The 24437-nt window shown below is 37.4% G+C and overlaps 2 protein-coding genes across 2 annotated transcripts; both read right to left on the minus strand.

Annotated features, from left to right (window-relative positions):
* Positions 1 to 349: 349 nt before the first annotated feature.
* Positions 350 to 16312, minus strand: fam193b (family with sequence similarity 193 member B). The gene is made up of 11 exons (XM_058798469.1): positions 16240 to 16312; positions 15878 to 16136; positions 13630 to 13905; positions 12397 to 12580; positions 11747 to 11962; positions 6358 to 6766; positions 6083 to 6269; positions 4931 to 5164; positions 2613 to 3651; positions 2431 to 2506; positions 350 to 1318 (listed from the first exon to the last, which is right to left on the minus strand). Exons 1-11 carry the CDS (start codon positions 16284 to 16286, stop codon positions 1222 to 1224), a joined length of 3024 nt encoding a protein of 1007 aa, XP_058654452.1. The 5' UTR covers positions 16287 to 16312; the 3' UTR covers positions 350 to 1221.
* Positions 16313 to 17011: 699 nt separating this feature from the next.
* On the minus strand, positions 17012 to 23766 carry abhd18 (abhydrolase domain containing 18). The gene is made up of 13 exons (XM_058798477.1): positions 23625 to 23766; positions 22988 to 23097; positions 22330 to 22414; positions 22022 to 22122; positions 21824 to 21899; positions 21231 to 21317; positions 21097 to 21122; positions 20862 to 21000; positions 20647 to 20736; positions 19562 to 19663; positions 19028 to 19406; positions 18780 to 18942; positions 17012 to 17950 (listed from the first exon to the last, which is right to left on the minus strand). Exons 2-13 carry the CDS (start codon positions 23077 to 23079, stop codon positions 17896 to 17898), a joined length of 1395 nt encoding a protein of 464 aa, XP_058654460.1. The 5' UTR covers positions 23080 to 23097; positions 23625 to 23766; the 3' UTR covers positions 17012 to 17895.
* Between the last annotated feature and the right edge of the window lie 671 nt (positions 23767 to 24437).

Genomic DNA, 24437 nt, shown 5'->3' on the forward strand with positions numbered 1-24437 from the left:
TGTATAAATTCAGGTCTGATACCATCATGCAGCCAAAACAAGGGTGCACTGCTGGAGAACCAACTACAAACTGAAACTCACAACAACAGCATTGAGAACGTGGTCACAGCACAGAACTATATCCAAACCACCACATGGGAGGATCAGCAGGGACACTACCATAAGATTTCGGTCAGGGAATATTGCCAACAGTCAGTTTGGAACAGCATTCCATACAGAGTTCAAGGACAAGGGAGAGATTTGTAGTTGCCTATACTTGTCAGTTTTTACGCATCATGCAAAGGAAACATAGCTCATCTGCTCAACCTTAGATTTCATGTATAAAAGTGACACAGTCAACAGATACAGGTCTTTAAAATCAGTTTCTTTTTAGTGTTGATACCTTTTTTCTTTTCTCGAAAATGTCCAAAGTAATAAAACAAAACAGTTTCACACATCATACACTGTAAGCATAGGTACGGATGTTCTCATTGTTCTAAAAGACAACAAAGTCCATGTGCACGGTTCACTTTTTGTGCATAAAAACTGTCACAGCTGCACTTGGCCTTAAAGTCGACTGTGAAATGACACAGGTGTAGTATAATCTATCCAGATCTTTGTATCTCACATGGACAGTTCTACAAACTAAAACATCAGTGAACACAACAGTCTTTGCTGCCTTTTTACCTCCATTATGACAATCAGACATGATACAGCAATTCGAATTTTGTATTATTAAAACCCACATTTTTCTTATCTATTCTAAGACTACAGTACATTTGCAGGGTGAGTGGCGTCTGCAAAAATGCATGATGCTGCAACCGTAGAAGTACCTTTTAAAACACATGAACAGCTGAAAAAAGCGTGATGGGCCAAACTGCACCATTGCTGCGAATTTGTATTTTAAAACATTTTTATTGTAAAACAACTGTGTACATACGACATATAAAGCATGTAGATGCACTGGATCAGTACCCAAACGTGTTTTAGCGATAACAAGAGATGCAAGTTTTCAGACTGAGGTCAGTATGCAGAGTGATCCCCCGTGAACAACAGGTCAAATGAAAACGTGTTTGATGACTGGTGGTCAAATCAAGGTCCCGTGGCATAGAGGCAGAAAGGGCTGTGAGAGGGAGAAACCTTAGGCCCATCAGGTGTTAAGTACAGTAACCAAAGGCCAAACTGGTTTTTAGTACAGTCTTGCTGGGAGGGAAGGGGGGTCTGTTTACCATCACCCATCTGTTACTGAGCTGCATTTGAGGGCATCTTTTTGAGGCTGAAATTGGACCAGTTCACGGCCACCTTCTGTCGGGTTTGTTTAGCAGAGTCAAGGCAAAACCTAAAAAAAAATTTGAGAGATTTAAATTTTTTTTTAAAAAAAGATAAGCAAAGAATTAGATTTTCTACATTTCTATGACATTCTTGTTCCAAGAATGACCTGTAATGTGATAAAAGGACAATTAACATCTCTTCCATGTAAATCTAAGATATTCTTCTAGCGATGAGCGTTGTATCTTCATCACTTGGTTTCTATATCTGCACTTGGTAAGCCCCACTGACAGTAGCTGCTCTTCCATTAAACTTCAAATAGCGCAAATCGAAATTGCAAATTGAAAATACGCCCAATGGAAACACATAAAATTAGCAAGAAGTCCCATATGTTGCAAAAAAGTTTTTACACCCACATGAGGTGGTTTTTCAACCAATTCGAAAAAGGAATATTTAGGCTAACTGCAATAGAAACAGTTTTTTTCTTTTCACATTTACAGGTCTCCTGGTTTACGTATAAGTCACATGATCATTCTTTAATGTACTATAACCTCCAAGAAACAACTCATACATGGCCTCTTTCAAGTATAAGGGGCTTTCCTTGTCATTAATGCTTGGATAACCCCTTATGCACAATTCTGCGGCACATTACGCATTGCGGCCACTCTAGTCAATGCTTGTGTTTATACCAGCTGCGCCACAGCACGTTTCAGAAGCAAGCTCCATGCTGCTTCACAGAAGATATACGCCTACGTCTCCTTCGATTTAAAATAATGGTTAGTGCGGTGGTTGTGATACAGGTTTCACTTATTTTCTTTAATGTACGATAACCTCCAAGAAACACCTCATACATGGTATGAGACATGGTATACTCAAGTATAAAGGGCCTACCAATATCTCATAGCCATGTCTTATCGGGAGAAGAAAAAAAGTTAAGTTTTAGTCACATAACACTTGTTAATGGAAATGCCATCATTTCCTAATAGTTTTTTAATCGGGTTTTGCACAAATCTGAAATGGAACTCTCATTGGAACAAAATCTTATACTTATTAAAATGACACTGATATTTATTAAAAATTTTACTAAAAAAGTAACTGTATTGTAACAATAATAATAATACTTATATTAGTAATGTTCGTCAAATGCCACTAATTAACAGAGCAGTTTGTTTTGGACTTTACCTCTTGAAATATTCAACCTCACGATCAATCTCGTCCATTTCCGTAGGGTCGACGTCTTTGGGAAGGAACACATCATCTATCAGGGAGAAAGGGGAAGAAAAAGTGACAAAGAGCTGTAAATTGGTCTGATGCAACAGACCTACAAGATCAGACCAACTTGCTATTGCCCAAAGGTCACTTACCGATTACGTTATTCGATTTTTCCGTCTTGTTTTTGTTCTTATTTTTAGTCTTTCCCTTCGGTTGCTGTGCTTGCTGCTGTGAACTGGGAGTGTTGGAGGTGGTTTTAGTGTCTACGTCATGCTCTGACCTGTTTCCCCGTGCCTCCGAGAGGTCGTTCTTCCCCCTCTGTGTGTTAGACCCTGTATTATGGTGACCGTTTGAGGCTCCATTGGATGACTGCTTGCAAGCTTTGACCTCTTCTGCTCTCTTATTTCCTGTTTTCTGTGAGTCTGCCTGCTGCTGAGTCTGGTGGTTCTGTTTGGATCCACCTTTGGTGCTTTTATCTGAATCAGCTGCCCTTGTTTCCTGCGCTTTGTGCATCTCAGTTTTTGCTGTTTTCATACTGGTCACCTGCTCCTGTGTCACCTGCTCCTGGTGCCTCTGATTCTGCTGTTTCTTACCCTTCTTTGTCTTGGATCCGGCTCCAGTTGAAGGCTTGGTTTCAAGGAACGCATCATTGGGTTTGGCCACAGATGCGGTGCCAGGCTGGATGGACTCTGAACCCGTGGCTGGGCTTCGTTCTGGTGACCGCACACGGATGAGCTTGGAAAGACTTGGCGTGGAGTGGAGCCTCTGGATGTCTTTGGCTGCAGTGGTGGTGTCCTCCCAACCGTTTACTATATCCAGGTCTCTCTTGAAGTTCCTCAGTGAGAGAGGCGCCAAATCCAAGTCTATCTGCTGCAAATCAGAAGATCCGTTGAGGTGAGACAGCAGATGGTTTCCTTCCAGTGTCGCCGCCTTTTTCGGGAAGTCATTGACGTCCAGGTTGAGGTCGTACATGCTGAAGGAGGCACGGATGGAGTCTTTTATGGTGTTTTTGATCTCCTCCAGACGGCTGGTCAGGAAACTGTTAACTCGCTCCAACTCCAGCTGAGGCCACTCCAACAGTCTGTTTGCTTCCCCGTCCGGATTTGAATCTTCTACGGGGTCGGGGGGAGATGCTGAGCGGGGTTCGCTGCTGGCTGCCTCGACGCTGCCCTGAAGAGCCCTCTCCTTCTCCTGATCAAGATTGTTGAGAAATCAGTCACAATCACATTTTTTGGAAAGTTGGAAGAGCAAATGCTGCATTTGAATAAAGAATGCAATAGGCAAGTTGGCTTCAAAATAAACTATTTCTGGAAATCAAAGGCAGCAGAGGTTCAAAAAGCTAAAATATCGAAACGGATGCCTGGTGGAAATCCTTACAACAGTAAAAGAAATTCAAAATAATATTTTAAGCACACTATTCATTTATTGTTGTTGTTGTTGGTCACATCACCCACAGTTAGTCTCTTGTGCTAACCCAGGCTATAAATATTACTACAATATTACAAAAAGCTGTTTTATATTTTAAAATGTATTTTAAATATTTTTGTAATTAATGATGATAAAGCAGAAATTTCAGCTGCCATTACTCTAGTCTCCATTGTCACCTGATCCTTTAGAAATCATTCTAATATGCTGATTTGGTGCTTATTTTATTTTTTCAGTTTTCTTATTTTTCCAGAATTCAGGATCTTTCACTTAAAATGTAACAACTGAACCAGAAATAATGGCAGCTGTAATTATCTCTTTTCCAGATATAGACGGTTTCATAGTTTGCACACACCTGGCCCGAAGTTAACTTCCGGTCTGTGTTTGTTTATCGGTCTGGCTAGTGGCGCTGACTACAAAGGCATTGAAAGTTAAAAGTGATGAGTAGACTTAAGTTGGGCTCAGATTGTTGTGCTATGGGATGTGTTTCCTACATTTATTTATTTGTGGTGACCTGCTATAATTTCAAAACTGACCATCTCAAATAGATTTTCCAAAAGGCTTTGACTTTGTTGAATAAACATGAGCACTGCACGTTTCAAAATCAAAACGCGGCGTGGGTGTTTTTATATCACTGTATTTCTGAAGGAAACCGACTGTCTTCAGAAAATTTTCAATGTCATTTTCATTTCATCTTGCCTGTAATGCCTGATAAAGCAGCGTTTGTGAGCTGAGCGCTGCTTTGTCTACAGCCATTACCGGGGAAACCTCTATTTCTCCTGCTCCAAAAGCACCTCCTGCTGGCAGAGAATGAATTTGCATTTTCAATAAGCCGGTCTGATTTACGCAGCAAAGATATTTTGCTTGTTATAAGAAATAATGTACTTTAGAAAGACTTTGCTGTTGTTATTGATTCTTTGTGGAAATTTACCGGAAGTTAAGTTTGGGCCACAAAAGCGTGCATGCGCAGTAACCTTTGTTAATGTTGTTGCCGTTGAAACCATCCATTTATACACAAAACTGAGTTGGAAGACAAACACTGTACCTTTTTCTTCTGTTTGTGCCGTGCCCGTTTTGCAGCCTTGGCGCTGTTCACAGGCTTGGGCTCTGTGCTGTTGATGAAGTCTAATAGTTCATCCACGTCTCGATGGTCTATGGTACTCGGTGCTGCCGGGTCTAGATCCTGCCTCTGAGGAAGTTCCTCTTTACGGCGGGTCAGCCTGGACCGAAGCTTCTCCCTGATCTCAGCATAGTTCCGACTGGTAGGGGCGGCCGGAGGCTGTACAGAGGAAAACAAATAATTTTAGTCATGGCAGACAGAGAACAAACATAATGTGTTAGTACAAAGATTAAACATCAAAGATGGAGCATTACGACAGAGTTTCTGCAGGTTTAAATAAAAAGAATAGTAAGTTTTTTAAGGCCAAATTAAGGCCTTTTTAAGATCAAGTTAATTTAAGAAATAATTTGCAGGGACCACAATGTGTCAATATGTTTTCAAAATGTAAATGTCTAGGAAGCACAAAATTAGTTGTATTAGCAACATTTCAAAGTTTTAAAATACAATCTCCATTACTTTTTCATTAATTTTGCAAAAAATAGCTTAAGGTTTGAATACCTCTGCTTCCAACCAATAGAATAATGATTTATTTATTTTTACACTGCAAATTTTATTCAGCATGTATATTGTTTTCTAGTACAAATGTATAAAGAATCTAAAAATCAAGATACATTAGAAACAAAATGACATAAGTTTAGAAGTCTGGCTTGGTGGGAAATTCATTCAAATAAGTGAGTTTATTAAAACAAAAACAAACAAACATCTTGCAGTTGTCTCAGACAAATGAAAATAATGTAAAGGAAGAACAGTTTTCATTCCTTACTGACAGATATTTATTCTTGTTTTAAGCATAAACTCACTTAATTGTGTTAATTTTCTCAGAAAACAAGACAACACATCTTCATTTTGTATCTCAAGTAAATATATCTTGATTTAGGGATGCCGAGATATTTGCATTGAATAACAAGAAGAAAACACTGAAGAAGATATTAATTTTTAGCAGTGCATGCAACATTTAATGCCATGACTTGAATTTAAGACTTTCTTCTCAGATTTAACACCTTTTTAAGGCCTTCATTTGTGAAATGGTGAACTAAGACCTTTTAAGACCCACAAAACCTTTTTAAAAAACCATACCGCATTGTGGCCAAAGAACTCGCAGTAACAACAGTCACAGTATTTCCCATCCTTCTGATTGGTGGAGGAGGAAGCACAAGAGCTGCGCTCCGAGCTGCTGTCTTCATCATCTCCTTCTTCAAGCTCACATGGTGGAGCGTGACACAATGACCCGTTGGGCAACTTGTGCCCTTTACATGCCTGGTCCCTGCTCATACGGAATACCACAACTTAACACACAGAAATATTAAGCAATAAAAACAACCGATGCTGAGTGTACATCCACCGATGCTCACCTGCACGCCCCAGACGTTAGATGGCCAGCATTGGAGGAGGCTACAGAGCTGCCATTACTGTGTCCGTTGCACGGGTGACTACATCCTATGAGTGAGTTGCTGAGTTTGCCGTGTTGTGTGTTAACAGCGGGAATGTGGGAGTTCTTGCAGGTGCTGGGCTTGTGTAGGGCTACCGGACTGTCCGCCCCACTTGAGTGCTTGGGTGCGGGAGCGTGAATGTTTGGTACCAGCGGGGAGAAGGGAGCGTGCGAAGGCAGCCCCGAACTAGTGGAGTTGACGTGAACATGCTGACCGGAGTTTTGCTTGGGAGGCAGCAGCGAGGAATGCTGGGATGAGAGACCCGTTGGACTGTTGGGCGGCACTGACAGGTCTGCAGCTTGGTGGTGGTCATTGGGATGGAATGCCTCACCTGTAAAAAATTGCATGTTTTAAAGTGCCCCTATAATGGATTTTTGAAAATGACCTTTCATGCAGTGTGTAATACTACGGAGCCCCTTAAGGGACTAAGGGAAAAATTCAGGGTAAGTGGAAAAAATTTGGGGTGGAAGGAAAAAATATTTTTGAAATGTTTTGCGTTCTCTTACAAAACTTTTGCGTTCCCTCGAGAAACTTTGCTATCCATCACAAAACTTTTGCGTTCTCTCGCAAAGATATTTGCATTCCCTCACAAAGATATTTGCGTTCCCTTGCAAAACTTTTGCAGTCTCTCGCAAAACCAGTTGAGTTCGGACAAACTCTTCCCGTTTACTTTACAGCTTGCAGTGGTAACAGCTCGTATGTTCACAATGGAGCGGTTCATAAAGTTTTGATTTGAACTTGGACTCACGTATAAAGAAATACAGTCAGTGCTTAGTTCAAGGCACGGTTTTGGGACATTCTACAATAAAACAGTGACATTGGAGGACCAAATTCGATAATAATAAATACTGATAAAAAAATATTAGGCTAATATTAATAACCTTTACCTTTAATTAATAAATAATATTACTATTTATAAAGCAGAATTTGAACGCATGTTCAGAATATGAACGCAACGCCCTGCAAGTTAAGCCTTTTCCCCATAGAAAACGCTTAAGGAAGGCTAATGAAAGGTTCATCGTACAGCTCGTATGTTCACAATGGAGCGGTTCATAAAGTTTTATTTTGAACTTGGACTCAAGTATAAAAAAATACAGTCAGTGGTTAGTTCAAGGCACGGTTTTGGGACATTCTAAAATGCTTAATGTAGATTATTGTTTTAAAACAGTGACATGAGGACCAAATTCGATAATAATAAATACTAATAAATTAGGCTAATATTAATAACTTAATTAATAATATTACTATTAATAAAGCAGAATAGCCCAGAATATGAATGCAATGCCTTGCACGTTAAGCTTTTTCTCCCCCATAGAAAACGCTCAAGGTAGGCTATATGAACGAATACGGTGATTTAAAAATACCAAATCTGTTTACAGTTTATATTATGCACAGAAAAGCAGATGAGCCCAGAACGGAACAGCTTGCAGTGGTTCATAAAACGCTTAACACGGCCTAATGAAGATGATAAAAAAAAAAGACCAAATATGCTATAGCCTATTACATATGTATTAAAAATATATAGGCCACTGTGCACATGCAAGCCCAAAATATGAGCTTAATTACACGATGAGCGTTTTCTCCGACATAGAAAAGCGCGCTTAACGTGGCTTAAAGCCCAAGTTTTATATTTTATAAAAAAATATACGCTATGCGTTTTAATTTGATTTATTTTTGTCTACTGGGGAGAAAACACTGCGCGTTCCGTTCTGGGCTGTGCATAACGTCTTCATTCATTTGCCTACCTTAAGCATTTTCTATGGGGGAGAAAAAGCTTAACGTGCAGGGCGTTGCATTCATATTCTGGGCAATTCTGCTTTATTAATACTAATATTATTAATAAGGTTATTAATATTAGCCTAATAATTTTATCAGCATTATCTAATTTGGTCCTCCAATGTCACTGTTTTAAAACATTAAGCATTTTAGAATGTCCCAAAACCGTGCCTTGTACTAAGCACTGACTGTATTTCTTTATACTTGAGTCCAAGATCAAAATAAAACTTTATGAACCGTTCTATTGTGAACATATGGAGAACCACCACAAGCTGTAAAGTAAACAGGAAGTGTTTGACTCCGAACTCAACTGGTTTTGTGAATGAAAAGTGAATGAAAACATCCTGCAAAGTTTTAACTCTGAAAGTGCACTGTGTATAAAGTTATTAAAACGAATGATGTCAACATGAAACATTAGCATATTGCCCGCCCACTTGTTGCCACTAGGTGCAGCTTTTGGAGCTATAGCTGTTTCCCTGGTAACGGCTGTACACAAAGCAGCACTGCACATTGCTTTAAATGAAATCGACCAATCACCGCAGATTAGCGTCACGCAAAGGAGGGGTTTGGACTAGGCATGGGACGATAACCGGTTTCAAGGTATACCACGGTTTGGAAAATTCACGGTTTCAAAACCACTAAAATTTCCCGTTATACCGTTCCTGCGGTATGCACAGTTTTTTTACGTGTCGTCAAAGACGGAAAGTGCAGGACTCCCTCAGTTGTGAGCAGTGAAGAGTGTAACGAGTCACAGGACCCCTCCTCCTCCGGATAGCGGTCAGTGAGAGTCACCTGTGTGTAGGATGATGGCCGAATGAGGTGAATCCCTGGAACTTTTCCCCCCGTCGAAAAAGGCGAAGTCTGCTGTCTGGGAATTTCTCGGGTAACGCAGACCAATCATGTTCCGTACAGATGCCGTTTTGGCGCCGATCGCTAAGTAAATACTTCCAGGTCGTACACAAACGATATATCTGTGTCGTCTTCATTTCTCCCTCTTTCACCCTCAATCAAGACAGAGACCCATTCGCCGGTTTTTTCAGTGTTGAAATAAATACTATTTTGCTTGCTACCGAGGCAGATAACATACCTAATTAACTAGCTAACGTCAACTAGTTTCCTCCCTCACGTTACTTCACAGAGCGGGGAATAGCAGACTAAAGTACTACGTTTCTGCGATTTGGTACAATAAATTTAGCTCGTATCACGTCTATAATTTTAAGCCTCCTGCCATTGTTTACATCTGTTCAAAATCACGTCATTTAAAAAAGAAACAAACTACTGGCTCAGGTGTCTTTGCCACTGTTTGAGTGTTATACGGACTAGAGAGACCGTGTGTGTGTGTGTGTGTGTGTGAGACACAATCGCGCGCTCTCCTTATGTGTATGTGCACACATCTTTGTACCTCACCGCTCATAACTTGGACTGAAAGATGAATGTGTAGAAAGTGAGCATATCTCCAAAATCCTTGTTGAGCTGCAGGTTTAATGACTGCATTTTTTTTTTTTTACAGAAATTGTTTTGATTTATGTTTTTGATTATTGAGCTATAGGTTTAGGTTAAGTGACTGCATTTTCAATTTTTTTTCATTTATAAGGATTTTTATTTTTTTGCAGAAAATAATTTATTTATGTTCTGATTATTGTTGAGCTGCAGGTTTAGGCTCACTTAAGTGACTGCACGTATTTTAATTAACAAGAATTCAATTATTTATATTAATTATTAAGCCTGACATGTTTACCATTCCAAAATGTTCTATATGTTTTTTTAAAATAAAATGTATTGTGTTCAGTGGAAAAAACGTTGTTTTTTACCCAGACATTTAAAAATAACATTTTAGAGCTATAATCGCAATACCGTGATACCGTGAAACCATGATATTTTTATCTAAGGTTATCATACCATCAGAATCTCATACCGGCCCATGCCTAGTTTGGACAAATGAATCGTTGAGCGAATCGTTTGGGAGTCTTTGAGCAAATAAGGTAAAAATAAATACATATTATAAGAAAATGAAAGTGTTTTTTGACCTTGCATGCATGTCAACCTGTTTTTATTCACCAAAATATGAACCTTTCATAATCATAACCCATAATAGGGGCACTTTAATTCTTACTTATTTAGTAGTTAAGCGATGTCTATTTAGTTTATAGTTTGCACATACTGTATCCTGGCCAGACACAAGTGATAAATCATATCTCTTTCATGTTAATTTGAGTGACAGCAACAAGCAACAGGACATTTTATCGGTCGCTTGGTTTCTATTTTTGCTGCGACCCATGGTACTGCCCACTGAAACATCATTGGTTCATAATATCACCTTACATAACAGTTTATTAAACACAAAGATGTTGTGTCACAGCAAAATTTCCTTTTTAATGTAGTCAGACACTTACTTGTCACATTGGGTATGGTTAGGGCATGGTGTAAAGTTAAAAGCTTTGCAGTTCACACTCATTACATAATGCGGTGCAATATGAGTAAATGGTAAAAGTATATAAATTAAAATGCATTAAAATGTCACCATTTACATTAAAGCTGTCGTGTATGCATACACATTCTCCCACACCATCTCCTTTAGTCTTTCTACTGTGACACGGCGCTAAAATTAGAACATCCACTTCAACCCCTTAATCTATTATCTTCTATACCTAAACACAACATCAATGGAAGCACTGAGATTAAAAACAACTTCTGATACCGTATGTAAATATGTCTAAACAAAGGGGTAAATTACATTAGATAATGCATAAGGTATCATGAACCAACAATGAAATTTACAGTGTTTTTTCTTTTTTTTAAGAAATGAGTACTTTTACTCAGCAAGAATGCATTAAATTGATCAAATGTGGCAGTAAAGGCATGGATGAGCTGTTTCCGTTCAAATCAAAGTGTAAATAAACGTACAATACGTATCCATGCGTTAGTGATGACAATAGCGTATGCACTTTGCGTCCATCGGATGCTCTCCAAAATGGCGCTACGGTGACGCGGAGAGATAGAGAGGAGAAGAATTGTTGAATAAATGTCGTTATTTTTATTTTCTTTGCATACAAAAAGTATTCTCGTCGCTTCATAAAATTCAGATTGAACCACTGATGGTAGATGGACTATTTTGGCAATTTTTTTGGAAAGTATTTTTTATACTTTTCTGTGCCTTGACAGTGTCATTTACTTGGCAGTCAATGGGACAGTCACAAGCCTTCCGGTTTTCATTCAAAATATCTTAAATTGTGTTCCGAAGACGAACGAAGCTTTTACGGGTTTGGAACGACATGGGGGTAAGTGATTAATGACAAAATTTTCATTTTGGGGTGGAGTAACCCTTTAAGTTGTATAAATAAAAATTTGTAAATGTGTTATAAATGCACATGAATTTAAAAAGTACATTTATAAATTAATATTAACCTAGATTAATAAATGCTGCAAAAAATTGTTGTTCATTGTTAGTTCATAATGAATCTAGTGCATTAACTAAAAATTAAAACCTAACATAAAGTGTTATATTTCATAATCGCGGCCTGAATTGTGTTCTTACCTGGAGGAGTTGGTCGTCGACACATTGTCTTGAAGTGCTTGGGATTGGTCTTACATAGATCAGTGGAGGCAGACAGTGTCCCAGGAGAAGTCACATTGGAATTCTGGGATGCGGGATGACTATAGGGACAGACTTTAGTCCCGAATGTTTTGGCAGCCTTCCCAGGAGCATCATGAGAGGATCTCTTCTCATGACAAGCTGGTCCCAATGTTCCGCCTATCAGGACAAGAAATAACAGTCAGTCTGTTTTACTTCCACAGCTGACAAATTCTATTAAATACTTTTTGTACATCTGTTAAAGAAAACCACTCGGCAGAATACAAGAAAAGTTTGATCAGGTCTTATATCAACCCTGCAGGGTTTTATTTTGCCACAATACTGTACATTATCCCACTTATTACACAGCTAAACACCAAATAAATAAATCAATGAGCATGACATATTGATTCGAGTTCATAATCCGAGATGAAAGAAGAAATTATGGAGTGATGTGAAAGCTGAAACTAGCACTGTTATGTAGGAAATCGAATGCCTGAGACGGTCAATTCAGTGGTCATCATACAAAAATATCAGGCCGCATTTCATGCTGCAACTGAACAACCGGAATCAAGTGTTCCAGAGCACCGTGTAATGAAATAAAAGAGACGTACTCTGTGAAAGCGTAGGTGTGCTGTGGTTGCATTGAGACCCTCCGTTAGAATGAGCCGAATTCCACAGGCCAGACAGTTTGCGCGCGGAGAGGAAGGAGCTGGGGTCCCAATCCACTGAGCTATGCTCTGGATAACCGTTCCCACAGCTCTGAGACTTACACGAGGATGAGTGGGACAGAGGCACCTGGATAACAACACATTCATCTTTTAAACAAATGACAGAAAACATCTCAAAATGCGTGTCTACAGAAACAGTTAGGGATCTACAGGGTGCATGGAAAATTGTGATATCAGGGTTTTTATTGTGTGTTGTGTACACAGGATTGTCCTCAATGACATACTAAGCTTTCCGGTCTAAAGAAAAGGACAGTTTTGGTCACAGTTGTAACACAGTGTTCTTCATCCATAAAGAATGGAAGCAGACTTAACAAACCTGAATGAACATTGTTAAATCAGCTACTGCAATCTTCCAATAAAAATAAGCCCAAAAAAATGGATCACTTGATACAGTACCAACATTTAACAATTTACAACTAAAGATTACTTGGACGCACTTAATATATGAATGTCATTGCATTAGATAATAAAATATTAAAAACGCTTAATTAACTAAAAAAAATGTTTTTGTATTCTCAATTATTTTTATTTTATATTTATTATGTTATTTTATTAAAATCTGTTTAATTTCAAGGAAGACAGCATAAGAAAATGATTTACAAAAATTGCTAGGTATAAAATGTATTTGGAAACATTCTGGATGTTATCTTAAGTTTGTTTAACTGTTAAAAAATGGTGTAGAAACAATTTTCACAATTACGAGTAGTAAATTTCACAATTACAAAAGCAACACATTGAATTTTCTTGTAAGACGCACTCCGATATTTTTGTTTTATATACAACTTCGAAAAACATTTTTACAATATATGTTATTGAACACCATTAGGAACTGTGATATTGGTTGGTTAAAAGTCACAAATTACTAAGAATGGTTTAAGTGAAGTCAGAAAAGTTTTAGCATGATTTGTTTACCACTCTGTTTCATATTTTGTATTAAATCCAATGACATCTAGTATTCAAATGCTACAGCTTATACATTACGAAGTACAACTTATTTCTTCTCACAAAATTCAACATATTCTAAACTCATAAAAATAATGCATTTTGACTGTGTCTATAAACACTAGTCCAAAAAATCTGAATTTCTATGAATTACCCAGAGCTAATCTCAATTACCTGCGCAGTTTGCTCCTGAATCGTTCTCCTCTCCTCCTCTTCCACACTCTTCCTGCAGCTCTGGCAGATCCACAGCGGCACCTCACCCAACAGCGACTGGGAGAGCGAAGGCACGGCGTCTGCCAGCTTGCGGCCTGGAACCTCTCTCAGCAGGGCCTGGGAGAGCGCGGGTACAGCCTCTGCCAGTTTGGATCCATGACTGGGGAGCCCGTTCACCTGGCCTGCCCCCCAGTCTTTAAACTCCCGATGGCACAGCAAGCAGCAGGTGTGCATGGACTGTGGGATGACAGGAAATGAGTTAAAAAATAACAACAGACTGAGTAGTTTAACTAGCTACATCCATAACCCAGTAAATAGTAACAATTATTTGACAAAAATAACTACTCATTTGCATACATTTTCAACTCCTGAAGATCAAAAATTCAAGACCGTAGGAACCGCAGATATAAGTGGTTCAGTGGTTGGTAGAAAAATTAAAAAAGGCATCCAAGTGGAGTAAAATTAAGTTAAATGAGTTCATGAATTACATTTTTGTTCATATCACGATTCATTTTCTACAAGGAAATGAGCACTGCAGACATTAAATATTTGTTTGCTTATGTATAAAGCTCATTTTAATTAGTTCTAGATCATTAGAGATAATGTTATGGTGCTTTGGAAGCCTGTCTGAAACAAGTGTATATAAAAAAGCCTTTACACAAAAAACGCTCTGTCAAGTCAATGACTGACTGGTCAGCGGGACAAGCTTTTTATAGCAGGAATTCAGTAATTAAAGCATGATTCTTTGCAAATGAGAACAGACTTAAATCACATCACAAATATAAATTTTCTACATAGAGCTGTTCCAACATTAAAATTACTATAGAAAACTGAAAGAGTTCAGAAAGACTACTGTTACCCATCAAAAACAAATACAAAACAGTGAGGAGGTGAGACACAACCCAATCTGTGCAAAATCATAACGTTAAATACATCAGCTCAAATATTACTTATGTTTTTGTGCATCGGAAGTGCAACATTTAGAGTGTTGAAAGTATTAACTATAATACTAGCAGGTTGGTAACCATGAAAGGCTACCAGAGCTGAACCGTATGACAATAACGCAACTCTTTGGCACGTAGTAAATACGCCTCCATAGTCATTTAATGCAAAAACACATGATAATTGTGTCCGAATATAAAGTAGAGACTCCATGGCTGGGTTAGTAGCACCGCGTTAGCCTGATCTCTACAGGAATAATTTAGTAGCCACAGCAGTAGACGAAAGCAACATAAACACACTGTTAGCTTTGTGCTTCACGTACTTTCCTTTAGCTTTCTTTAACCAGCTATACATATACAATCAGTTACGTATAAGACATTCAGATGTAAGGTACTGCACTGCTTGGAGCTATTAGACTGATTTGAAGGCAGTATATTTATTTATTTATATCTTTACATAGGTGGCGAGCGAGCTAGTGCTGCTCCGCCCGTGCAGCGCGAGAGCAAGCGTAGTGATGGGAAATCCGACTCATTTCTGCGAAACGGTTCATCCGAATAGTTCGTTTCAAAGAATCGGTTCAAAAACAGATTCAGAGATTATTTTACGTGCGGACGTAAATACGACATCACGTCGTCCCTGGCATCCCAGAGCGGCGTAATCTGCTCATAATGCTGTCAAGCTTTTTTCTTTCTGTTAAGTTTTTAATAAGAGGGTTTAGTGTAATGTCATGTGTCTCATTCATGTTCGTTTTAGACGTGATTTAACACTCTAAAATCATTTATAATGTCAATACAATCTACATTAAGGAATGCAAATCTTAAATTACACATTTTAGAAGATGTTAACAAAACGCTGTTGTTCGAGTAAACACTTTTCATTAAAAGAAACTATTTTGTTTTGTCGTCAACATATTTCCAGCACGTTTTTGTACCATCTTTGCTCATAAAATAAAACACTTTATCTATCAAAATGTTCTCAGTCAGTTGTTTTGATTCGAGAACTGTTCTGACAGATTCAGTCCGCTTCGCAAACGAATCCTTTAGACGGATTTTGTGAACCGATTCACAGAATGATCCGAATCGTTCATGAATCGGACATCGCTAATCAGGCGCTACAAAACGCAAAATAAGCGCGAAAACACAAATAACTGCACGTGCAACAGAGCCCTAGACATAGCGCTCGTTAAAATCATTCAAAATCATGTCGCCAACAGCGCGAACCGGCTCAAGGAGGTGTGTTGTTGGATGTACGTGTTAGCATTAGCTACCTGATTGGTCCTGCTCGCTCCTGCATCTTCTCCACCGCCAGCGCCGCCGCCTGCCGCCGCCGCTGCTGCTGCTGCTGCTGCTCCCGCATCGCCGGGCTTCTTCGACTGCTGCTGTCCCGACACTAAATCCTTGGCCCCGACGCTCTGCTGCTTGCTTTTTTTCCTCGCCATCGCTTTAGTCCGTATTATGCCCGTCGGCTGGTCTCCAGGTTCGGTGTAAAAACACAGTTTCGGTTCTTGGAGGCAGTCGCGTATGCTCCTGTTCTTTCACAAGGCAAGACAACAGTGAATATGGCGGAGGGCTGGCACACACACACACACTCACACACACACACTCGAGCAGGTTCAGGGGTCACACGCACTGATGGCAGACGGCTTCAGTAGGCTTGGGGAAAACCGAGGACTCCATGTTTACTGAGGGCAAGATTTCCAGGTGACAGTACAGTCGGTCAAACTACAGTAGCGCAGAATTGAGAGAGAAATATCAACATAGTAAACACGTGCAGCTTTAATACATAATAAATACACTGTTTGATTGGAGGCAACGCCGGTAAAATGATACATTAGAATAAAATATCCCTTTTATGCGCCTATGTTGTGTTTTAGAATATTTTACAAACATTTCAATGATTGTTTTTAATTAATATTTTTACGTTGCATTTTTAAACATATCTGTAGCTAATACAAAACTGCAAGTTTATTAAAACAGTAAATCCACATGTAAATCTCTCAGATAAAAATATGGTTACTTTTTAATATCGGCTTCCATATCTTATATTTCTCTTGCTGTTTTCTTACATTATACATAATTTATTATGGGTGATTGTATGTTAATAGGAGCACCTTAGTATTTTTCCATTCACTTTCTTCATTTATTAACATGATTAATACTATTGCCTGTTTATAAAGATATAGAATATAATATTGTGGTATTTTTATAACCTCGTATGACTTGTTATATACCCAAATAACTATATTTTACATAATACTGTATTGCCTATATTATATCCCTTATATTAGTTTGGTACCTGATCTCATATTGTCATTATTAAAATTCACTCTCATTATTAATTGCTGAGAGTGAACTTTAATTATGTCAATATGATATCACAAATTTTGTGACTGTTAACTTTTTCAATAATAAAAAAATGACACAAATACTTTGGTTTGTCTTTTTATTTTTAGAGTGGAGAAATAAATGAATGGCTCATGATGAATATAGTGAATATTGAAAATGATAGATCAGACAAAGTGACAGTAGTAATACATAAAACATTTCAGTCTATCGAAACACTAGGATTGTTAGCTGTTACTGTAGTATTTGGCAGTGATTAGGATTTAAGGAATTGAAATACATGCAGCAGTTCACAGTCCCATATGTTCTGTCCCATATGAGCACCAGTCATTGCTAAAGACCTGTACTGGAAATATATGACGTGATCAGTTCTCAAACAACTCGCCTCAATTTGTTAAACATTATTATTATTTTTTTATTTATTTATGAGATATATCTGCAAGATTAAAACGCGCCCACAACAAGGCCATTTTTCTGATGCATTATTTTATAAAAACAGGCAAAAAATTATCTCTAAAAATTAGCATATTCTCTTGGTAAAACAAAAATATCAAATTCATTAATTTGCAATATAATCCAAAATATTGTATTTTCAGAGATCTGCTTCATGGAGAGGTTTAAAGACACCTTGATATGTAAGTGAATTATGGTTTGGAGGCACATCTTTGTTTCGTTTGGTGAAATATGTTTCAGTCATGATTTAGATAATTAAAGGCAGTGAGGTCAGGAAAACAAGGTTTTGTATGGGTTGAGCACATGTAAATTGGATCTAGGTCACTCTGAGTTTTGAGATATATCACACAGAGGAACACACTTCTGCCACCGACTTCCTTTGGTAGCACCAGGTTTAGTTCCAATTACACATTCTTCTGTACTACATCTCCACATCATACTTTCAAAATCCAAAAATTCTTGTCAGTACTGAGTACCAAAAAATCCGTGGCTATAGGCTGGAATACTTCTGAAGAAACCGGTCATAGGCGTCATAAATTGCTTTCCTAGGGGTCAACAATAATGGATGGAATTGAAATGTTAATGCATATTTTTCAAACTGATGACCCATACAGTTCATTCACTTAATAACAAGCAATGTGCTATAATTTAACCAAATAATTAGCATTAATAATTGTGTTGGAAAGAAGTGTCTAATGCTCACCAAAACTGTATTTATTTGATCAAAAATACAGTAAAAACAATAATACGGTAAAATATTATTACAATTAGAAAAACTGTTTCTGTTTACTACATTTTAAAATTGTATTTATTTCTGTGATGCAAAGTTGAATTTTCAGCAGCCATTACAAAACATTTCAATTCATTATTATCAATGAAAATAGTTGTACTGCTTAATATTTCTGTATTAATATTTCTTTTTAATGCAATTACTATGAATCTGGGCTGTGTTTCCCAAAAGCATTGTAACCTTAAGTTGATCATAGCTCCATTGGTTTCAATGGGTCTGTGATGTACAATGCTTTTGGGAAACGCAGCCCTGAACTGAAAAAAAAACAAAAACAAACAAAAAAAACCCATAAAGAATAATGTTTTTAGTGCATATTATTAGTGTATATTCAAATATTCTGAAACTTGTGAGAAGCCTGTTGTTATTCACTAATAAACTTGGCATGCCCACTAATCACATTCATAAGAGAAGCAGAGATTCATAAATGAATCATTCTTTTGAATTGGACATTTTCAATTAATCTGTTGAGCTGGACATATGACTTTAGAAGACTTGGAGTACAGTGCATGAAACATGGACTACTTCTATAGTAAATTTATGATGCTTCTATTTTTTTTTTTTTTTTTTTTTTAAGTCTGACTTACCGAAACAGTCCTTGTTTGAAGAGGTAGGCACTGACGTGGCCGCCATTGAGGTATCGGACCTCACAGCCAGGCCATATTTCCTGTAAGCTGCGAACTCCAGTGCGTGGAACATAAGCGTCTTCCTTTGCCTGGACTATAATGATCAGATTGGGATCTACAGGCACTGGAGACAAAGTATGTAAGAAAGAGAAAGGATCAAACACAGGAACCCAATCTAAACCATGTTAACAAAACAAACAGATCTGTACCTGAAAAATTAGCGATGTGTGTGCATTCGTCCATAACGCCCTTCATGAAGCAGAGAGACTCCTGCTGCAGCGAATGCCGTTGAGCAGCCCCGTAGGTGAATTTTTTAGCATGTAGCATGTCCAAATGAGGCCCGCTGCTGCTCACAGCGGACAGCATCTGGTCCAGCCCGTCTCTCTCTCTTCGGCCCATCAGTAGGGCTGAGTCTGAGGCGTGACCTCCAGTCCCAGGCTGAGAACAAGAGGAGCGCAGCCCCATCTGGTGGTCCCTTTCTGGCGAGTGGAGGTCAAGAAGGTCATGGGTAAGATCCAGGTCAGAGAGACTGTCAAAGCTGCCTGGGGCATTTTTTACAAATTCCTGGCCCATCCGGAAAGAGTCTGTCTGAAAATCATGGGTGTGTCAAAAATGTTGCACCTCCAACATGAGTCATGTGATACATTACGTAAGGAACACATCATATCTTCTTCTGTGATCTTTTGTGGTGTCCTTCATATAAAACCAAGCTAAACTACATCAAAACAGAATAAACTACCTACCCCACAATACTCCAGCATGTTGATGATTTCTTCCTCATAGACAGGGTGTGCGCAATACTGCTTTTCCAGTTCTCTCCAATTCACAGCTCGACTTAAAACACCCTGCAGAAAAGCAGATCAATTTTTAATAAACAAAACAAAACAGAAAAAAGGAGATAATTTGTATTTTAGGTCAATCAACCTATAATACCTAAAATTATTAAACTGAGAAGATGAAATACTCCAAGGCACTCATATAATAAAAATAAAAAGTCTTTAATTAAATGGGCTAAGTCACCTAGTTACCTAAAATTATTCCCTTTTATTTAAGGTCAACTGAATCAATCAATGAACAACTGTTAATTACCATGTTCTGACGCTGTTGATTCATTGACACAGGAATGAAGAAGTAAAGGTATTCACAGCTATGAAGTTCAGTAGCTAAGTGACTAATGCTGCCTTTAAGTCCTGGGAAATTCCTACATACCATGGTTATTACAGTTAACTAAAACAACAACAAAGAAAAAAAAAAAAATTTTGCTAGTTAAAAAAAATAGACGCTAACCAGTTGCCAAGGCAGCATTACTAATCAGATGTACTAAAATAAAGCTGAAATAATTCATGTAATTAATGAAATAATTAAAACCAAACTACTAGTACATAGAATTAAAAAAGACAGAAACACAATACATTTATTAAAAATGTAAAAATTAAAAAGGAAATACTAAAACACATTCTTAACTGATAATATAACACTGCTACATACTTTCACTTTCAATTTTTATTTTCTGACAAATATACTGTAAGTACTGTAAGATAATGCCATAAAATGAAGGGCAAAAGCTATGCATTAGGTGTGTAATCGCTTACATTGTTGTGCTGCCACAGCATAACTAAAAAATTATAGTTATTGTTCATTAAAAGATAGCAAAATACATACACACTAAAAGCGTACAGACAATTTTCACATTTAAAACTCAATTTTGATAAATCTGAGCTAAAAAGAAGTTTGAGTTTCTCACTGGTAATTATGACTTTGTAGCATCTTATAAATATGACCAATCCGAAATTACTTGTAGGCAACATTAATACAACTTAAATCTTACTGTGGTAAAAACACTTGAAGCAGTCGTCCAGGATAAACAAGGTATGAGTGGAATTGGTTTGGACCAGTTTGTTACAGCTAATGATGCCATCTAGGATGAAAATGAACAATAGATATTGGATATGTTACACAGGATATGGAACAGGTTCTTCAGAACACTTTCGATTAGAAACAACATGAACTAAGTCAAATGTAAATGAGGACCACAGAACCTACATGTCCGCCCATAGAAATGCCAGTCATGCCTAGAGGCCAGAAACCCTCTCGCTCCAGCCAGTGTAACAGCGCAGCGGACTCCAGGATCAATGCTGCACCCATCACAAACAGGTCTGAGACGTTCTTCAGACTGGAGCGACTGCATAAAAAACACAAATCAAATACATCGTAAACATGCACTGTTCATTCTAAAGACATGGACAACAATAGCTGCTGCAAGTAAACAAACACTCACAGTTGGTCTTTAGGTTTCCTGTATCCATGTACGGCTCAGAGTCAAGGAAGTGTCAGATAAGATCTAGTAATACTTGATACTAGGGTTTACATGGCAAACTAATATGTGATCTGTAGTTTAACATTTCTGAGGATATAATAAGGATTCTCCAACAGTAGAGATGCCATCCCTGATTCTTTAATCATTGGCCTGGCCATTAATGTTCGTCTTCTCCAGAAAAACTGCAACACACACACACACACACACACACACACACACACACACACACACAAAGAGATGCATCAAATTCAGATAAAATCCTAGATGATACTGATAAGCCAATAATTGATCATTTTTCACAATATTAAATATTTGTCTAAAGTAAACACGAAGACATCAAAAAAAACAAAAATTAAATAAAATTCTAGATGTGCTACAGCTGCATGTAGATATCACTTTATAATGTACAGTATAAAAATGGATATTCATTTTGAGAATTTCTGAAATTACTTTTAGCAGTGTTATTAAATGATTACTGTTTTTAAAGGTTAATGTAGAACAAAATAGGTATAATAAACATTAACTATTATTAAATAACCAATATTGACTAAAATCAATAAATTTAAAAACAAATTATAATATCAGCTGAACCATATGATACTGATGCACGACTTTTCAGATGGTTTTGGAAACATTTGTACAGTAAAAGTGTATATTGCACAAACAATCCCAGTTTTCACACACTCACATGGTCTCCTGTTCCGGCCAGGTGAATACAGACTGGTTTGTGCCTTTTCCATTTCTTAGGTACAATAAACTGGAATCTAGTGGGAAAGTTTGAACAAAATGTCTTCATTTGAAAGAACTTTGAATACAAGCCACACAATAAGTCAAATTAATCCTTCACATTTGCATTCAGTGTTTGTGGGCAATTTGTTTTGGTTACCGGGCTTTGACGGACTCAGCTGGCAAGATGCCCGGGACAAAGTGCTCCAGCGGTGATATGAAATGACCATTGTGAATTTTGCAATCTGTGTGATCTTCTACCTTTGGGCACAGTGGTAACACACAGTTAATGGATCATAATGCAATTTTCAATTATGCTGCATAGGTGTTTATTTAAAAAATCAAATGTAGATTTAAAAATGTATATTTAAAAAATATATATATATATATATATATATAATGTGTGTGTGGATACATTTTCATATATATATAGATACATACACAGATCTATCTTGTCATTAGATTTACCTTGTCAATAAATACAGGGTAGTCCCTCTGTACCAGATCCTTGCATCTCTCCCTGTTGCCAATAATCTTCCTGAACGCAAATATCCTGTAATAGCCATAAAATAATTATATAATAAGTTAACTAAACAATTAAATAGTTGGGATCACTCATTGTTTTTTGTTCATGTCAAGCTGCTTGATAATGGCACATCTGCCATTACTGAGATAAAACTTTTTATGCACATTGTTTTTACATAAATGACTATGGATATATTCTTCAACAAATATTTTCTTTTATATACTTTTTTTTTTCACGTCAAACTATGGATTATTTGGTATTATGTGGCCAATTGTATAGTATGCCACTGTCTGTACTCAAAACTACAAGTCATTTTTACATATCATTTGCATTTTTGGTTTTATACTGTATAGGCTATATTTGTTGGGTTTGGTCCTACATCCATATCTGTCTTCTTTGGAAGATTCTTTTGGTACAATAATCTTTAAAGTCTAAAAAGGTCAAAAAAACCTTTAAATTAACTATGAACAAAATTTATTACACTAATTCCACCACCACTAATTATTATTTAAGCATCATTATTTAATCATACTGTAAGTGAAGTCATTGAAGATTCATTGTTTAATTTTTATTTATTTAGTTAGTATGCAAGTAATTTACCTTTTCAGGTCCTCTGGCTTTCCCCATCCTTGAATGAAGAGTTTGGTGAGGAGAAGCCTTCTATACAAAACATCAAGCCGACTCACACCCATTGGCAAAAAAACATTCTTCTGCAAACAACAATATACACTTAATCAGAATTTAATAACATAATCCATCAGTCAGTCAGCCTTATGGCTTTACACATTCCAATATATAAGAGCCGAGCAGCTGAGGGGGTTTAGGAGCACAACACACAACAAACTAACAGAACACAGTGCAAATGACATATCATTGGTTATCAAACTTTACAGCTTTAATTTCCTTAGTTTTTGAATGAGAACATAACCTCTCGTTCATGATAGTACTGACTAACTTACTGAGCAAGCCCTAACCGGACAGTGACACTTCAATGAGTTCTTCTTGTTATTATGACCTTCAAATGATTATCTGATTTGCCATATTGTCCTTAAAAGAAGAAAAGTGTGTGAACATCCCACACTGACCCGTCTGTTGTAAATCTAACCAGCTGTCAGTGAGGAAGCTGCAGTAGACTTGCATGTAACGTTATGGTTTGACAAACTGCTTGCTTTTCCAAGCCCACGAAAGACTTTAAAACAAACTGCGTATGAATGAACGTTAAGAAATACGTATATACCTCAAGCTAAAAGAACGTAGATGTGGGTGTCTTTGAAGAAACCGGATCAGTTCACATGACAAAGGGCGAATTCCGTTTGACGGTGCAGCGCCATCCCAGCGTACTCTCAATGCCGGAAGTAGCTCTTCTTCTACGCTCATGATCGACGGTGCTTTATTCAGTTGCACCAGTAGATGGCGGTACAGGATAATTTAACAAATTCCAGTCGAGCTCTCACTCGTAGTAGCAACTCTTCAGGATTCCTTTCGGATTTACAGGTGTAATTTAAATCCAATACTGTAGGTCCTGTATTTATAGGATTCCAATATAAACTAAACATTTAAAAGCTCAATTTAAAGATTTCTAGACTTTTAAAACTTATTGCCCCAGCTGCAGCTTCCCACACTGAAAAAAATAAGAAGTTAAATTTACTTAATTTTTATTTTGTAAGTTTTTGCAGGCATATTTTTAAATACAGTTTAAATACGGAATTAAGTCAAATCTACTTAACTGAGTTATTTTAAAAATTAGTAATGGAAATAAGTAAATTTAACGTGGCCAGGTAGAGTTTGAGGAGTAATTTCTACTTAATTATTTTAAGTTTACCCTACAATACTCAAGTACATTTCGCTCAGTCACGCTTTATAAACTTTACTCAAACAACACAGCACTGAAGAATAATAAAAAGCCTATAAAGCATGTGGTTAAGTTACAAGCACGTATGTAAACAAGTAGACTGCTCGTTATTCATTTTAAGGTAATATGTTGACTCTATATAGTTATTAACTGAATGAACACAGAGACCTGAATGGCACATGATACACAATGAGGGTG

The sequence above is a fragment of the Onychostoma macrolepis genome, chromosome 14 (genome assembly GCF_012432095.1).
Source record: "Onychostoma macrolepis isolate SWU-2019 chromosome 14, ASM1243209v1, whole genome shotgun sequence".
NCBI classification, from domain to species: domain Eukaryota; kingdom Metazoa; phylum Chordata; class Actinopteri; order Cypriniformes; family Cyprinidae; genus Onychostoma; species Onychostoma macrolepis.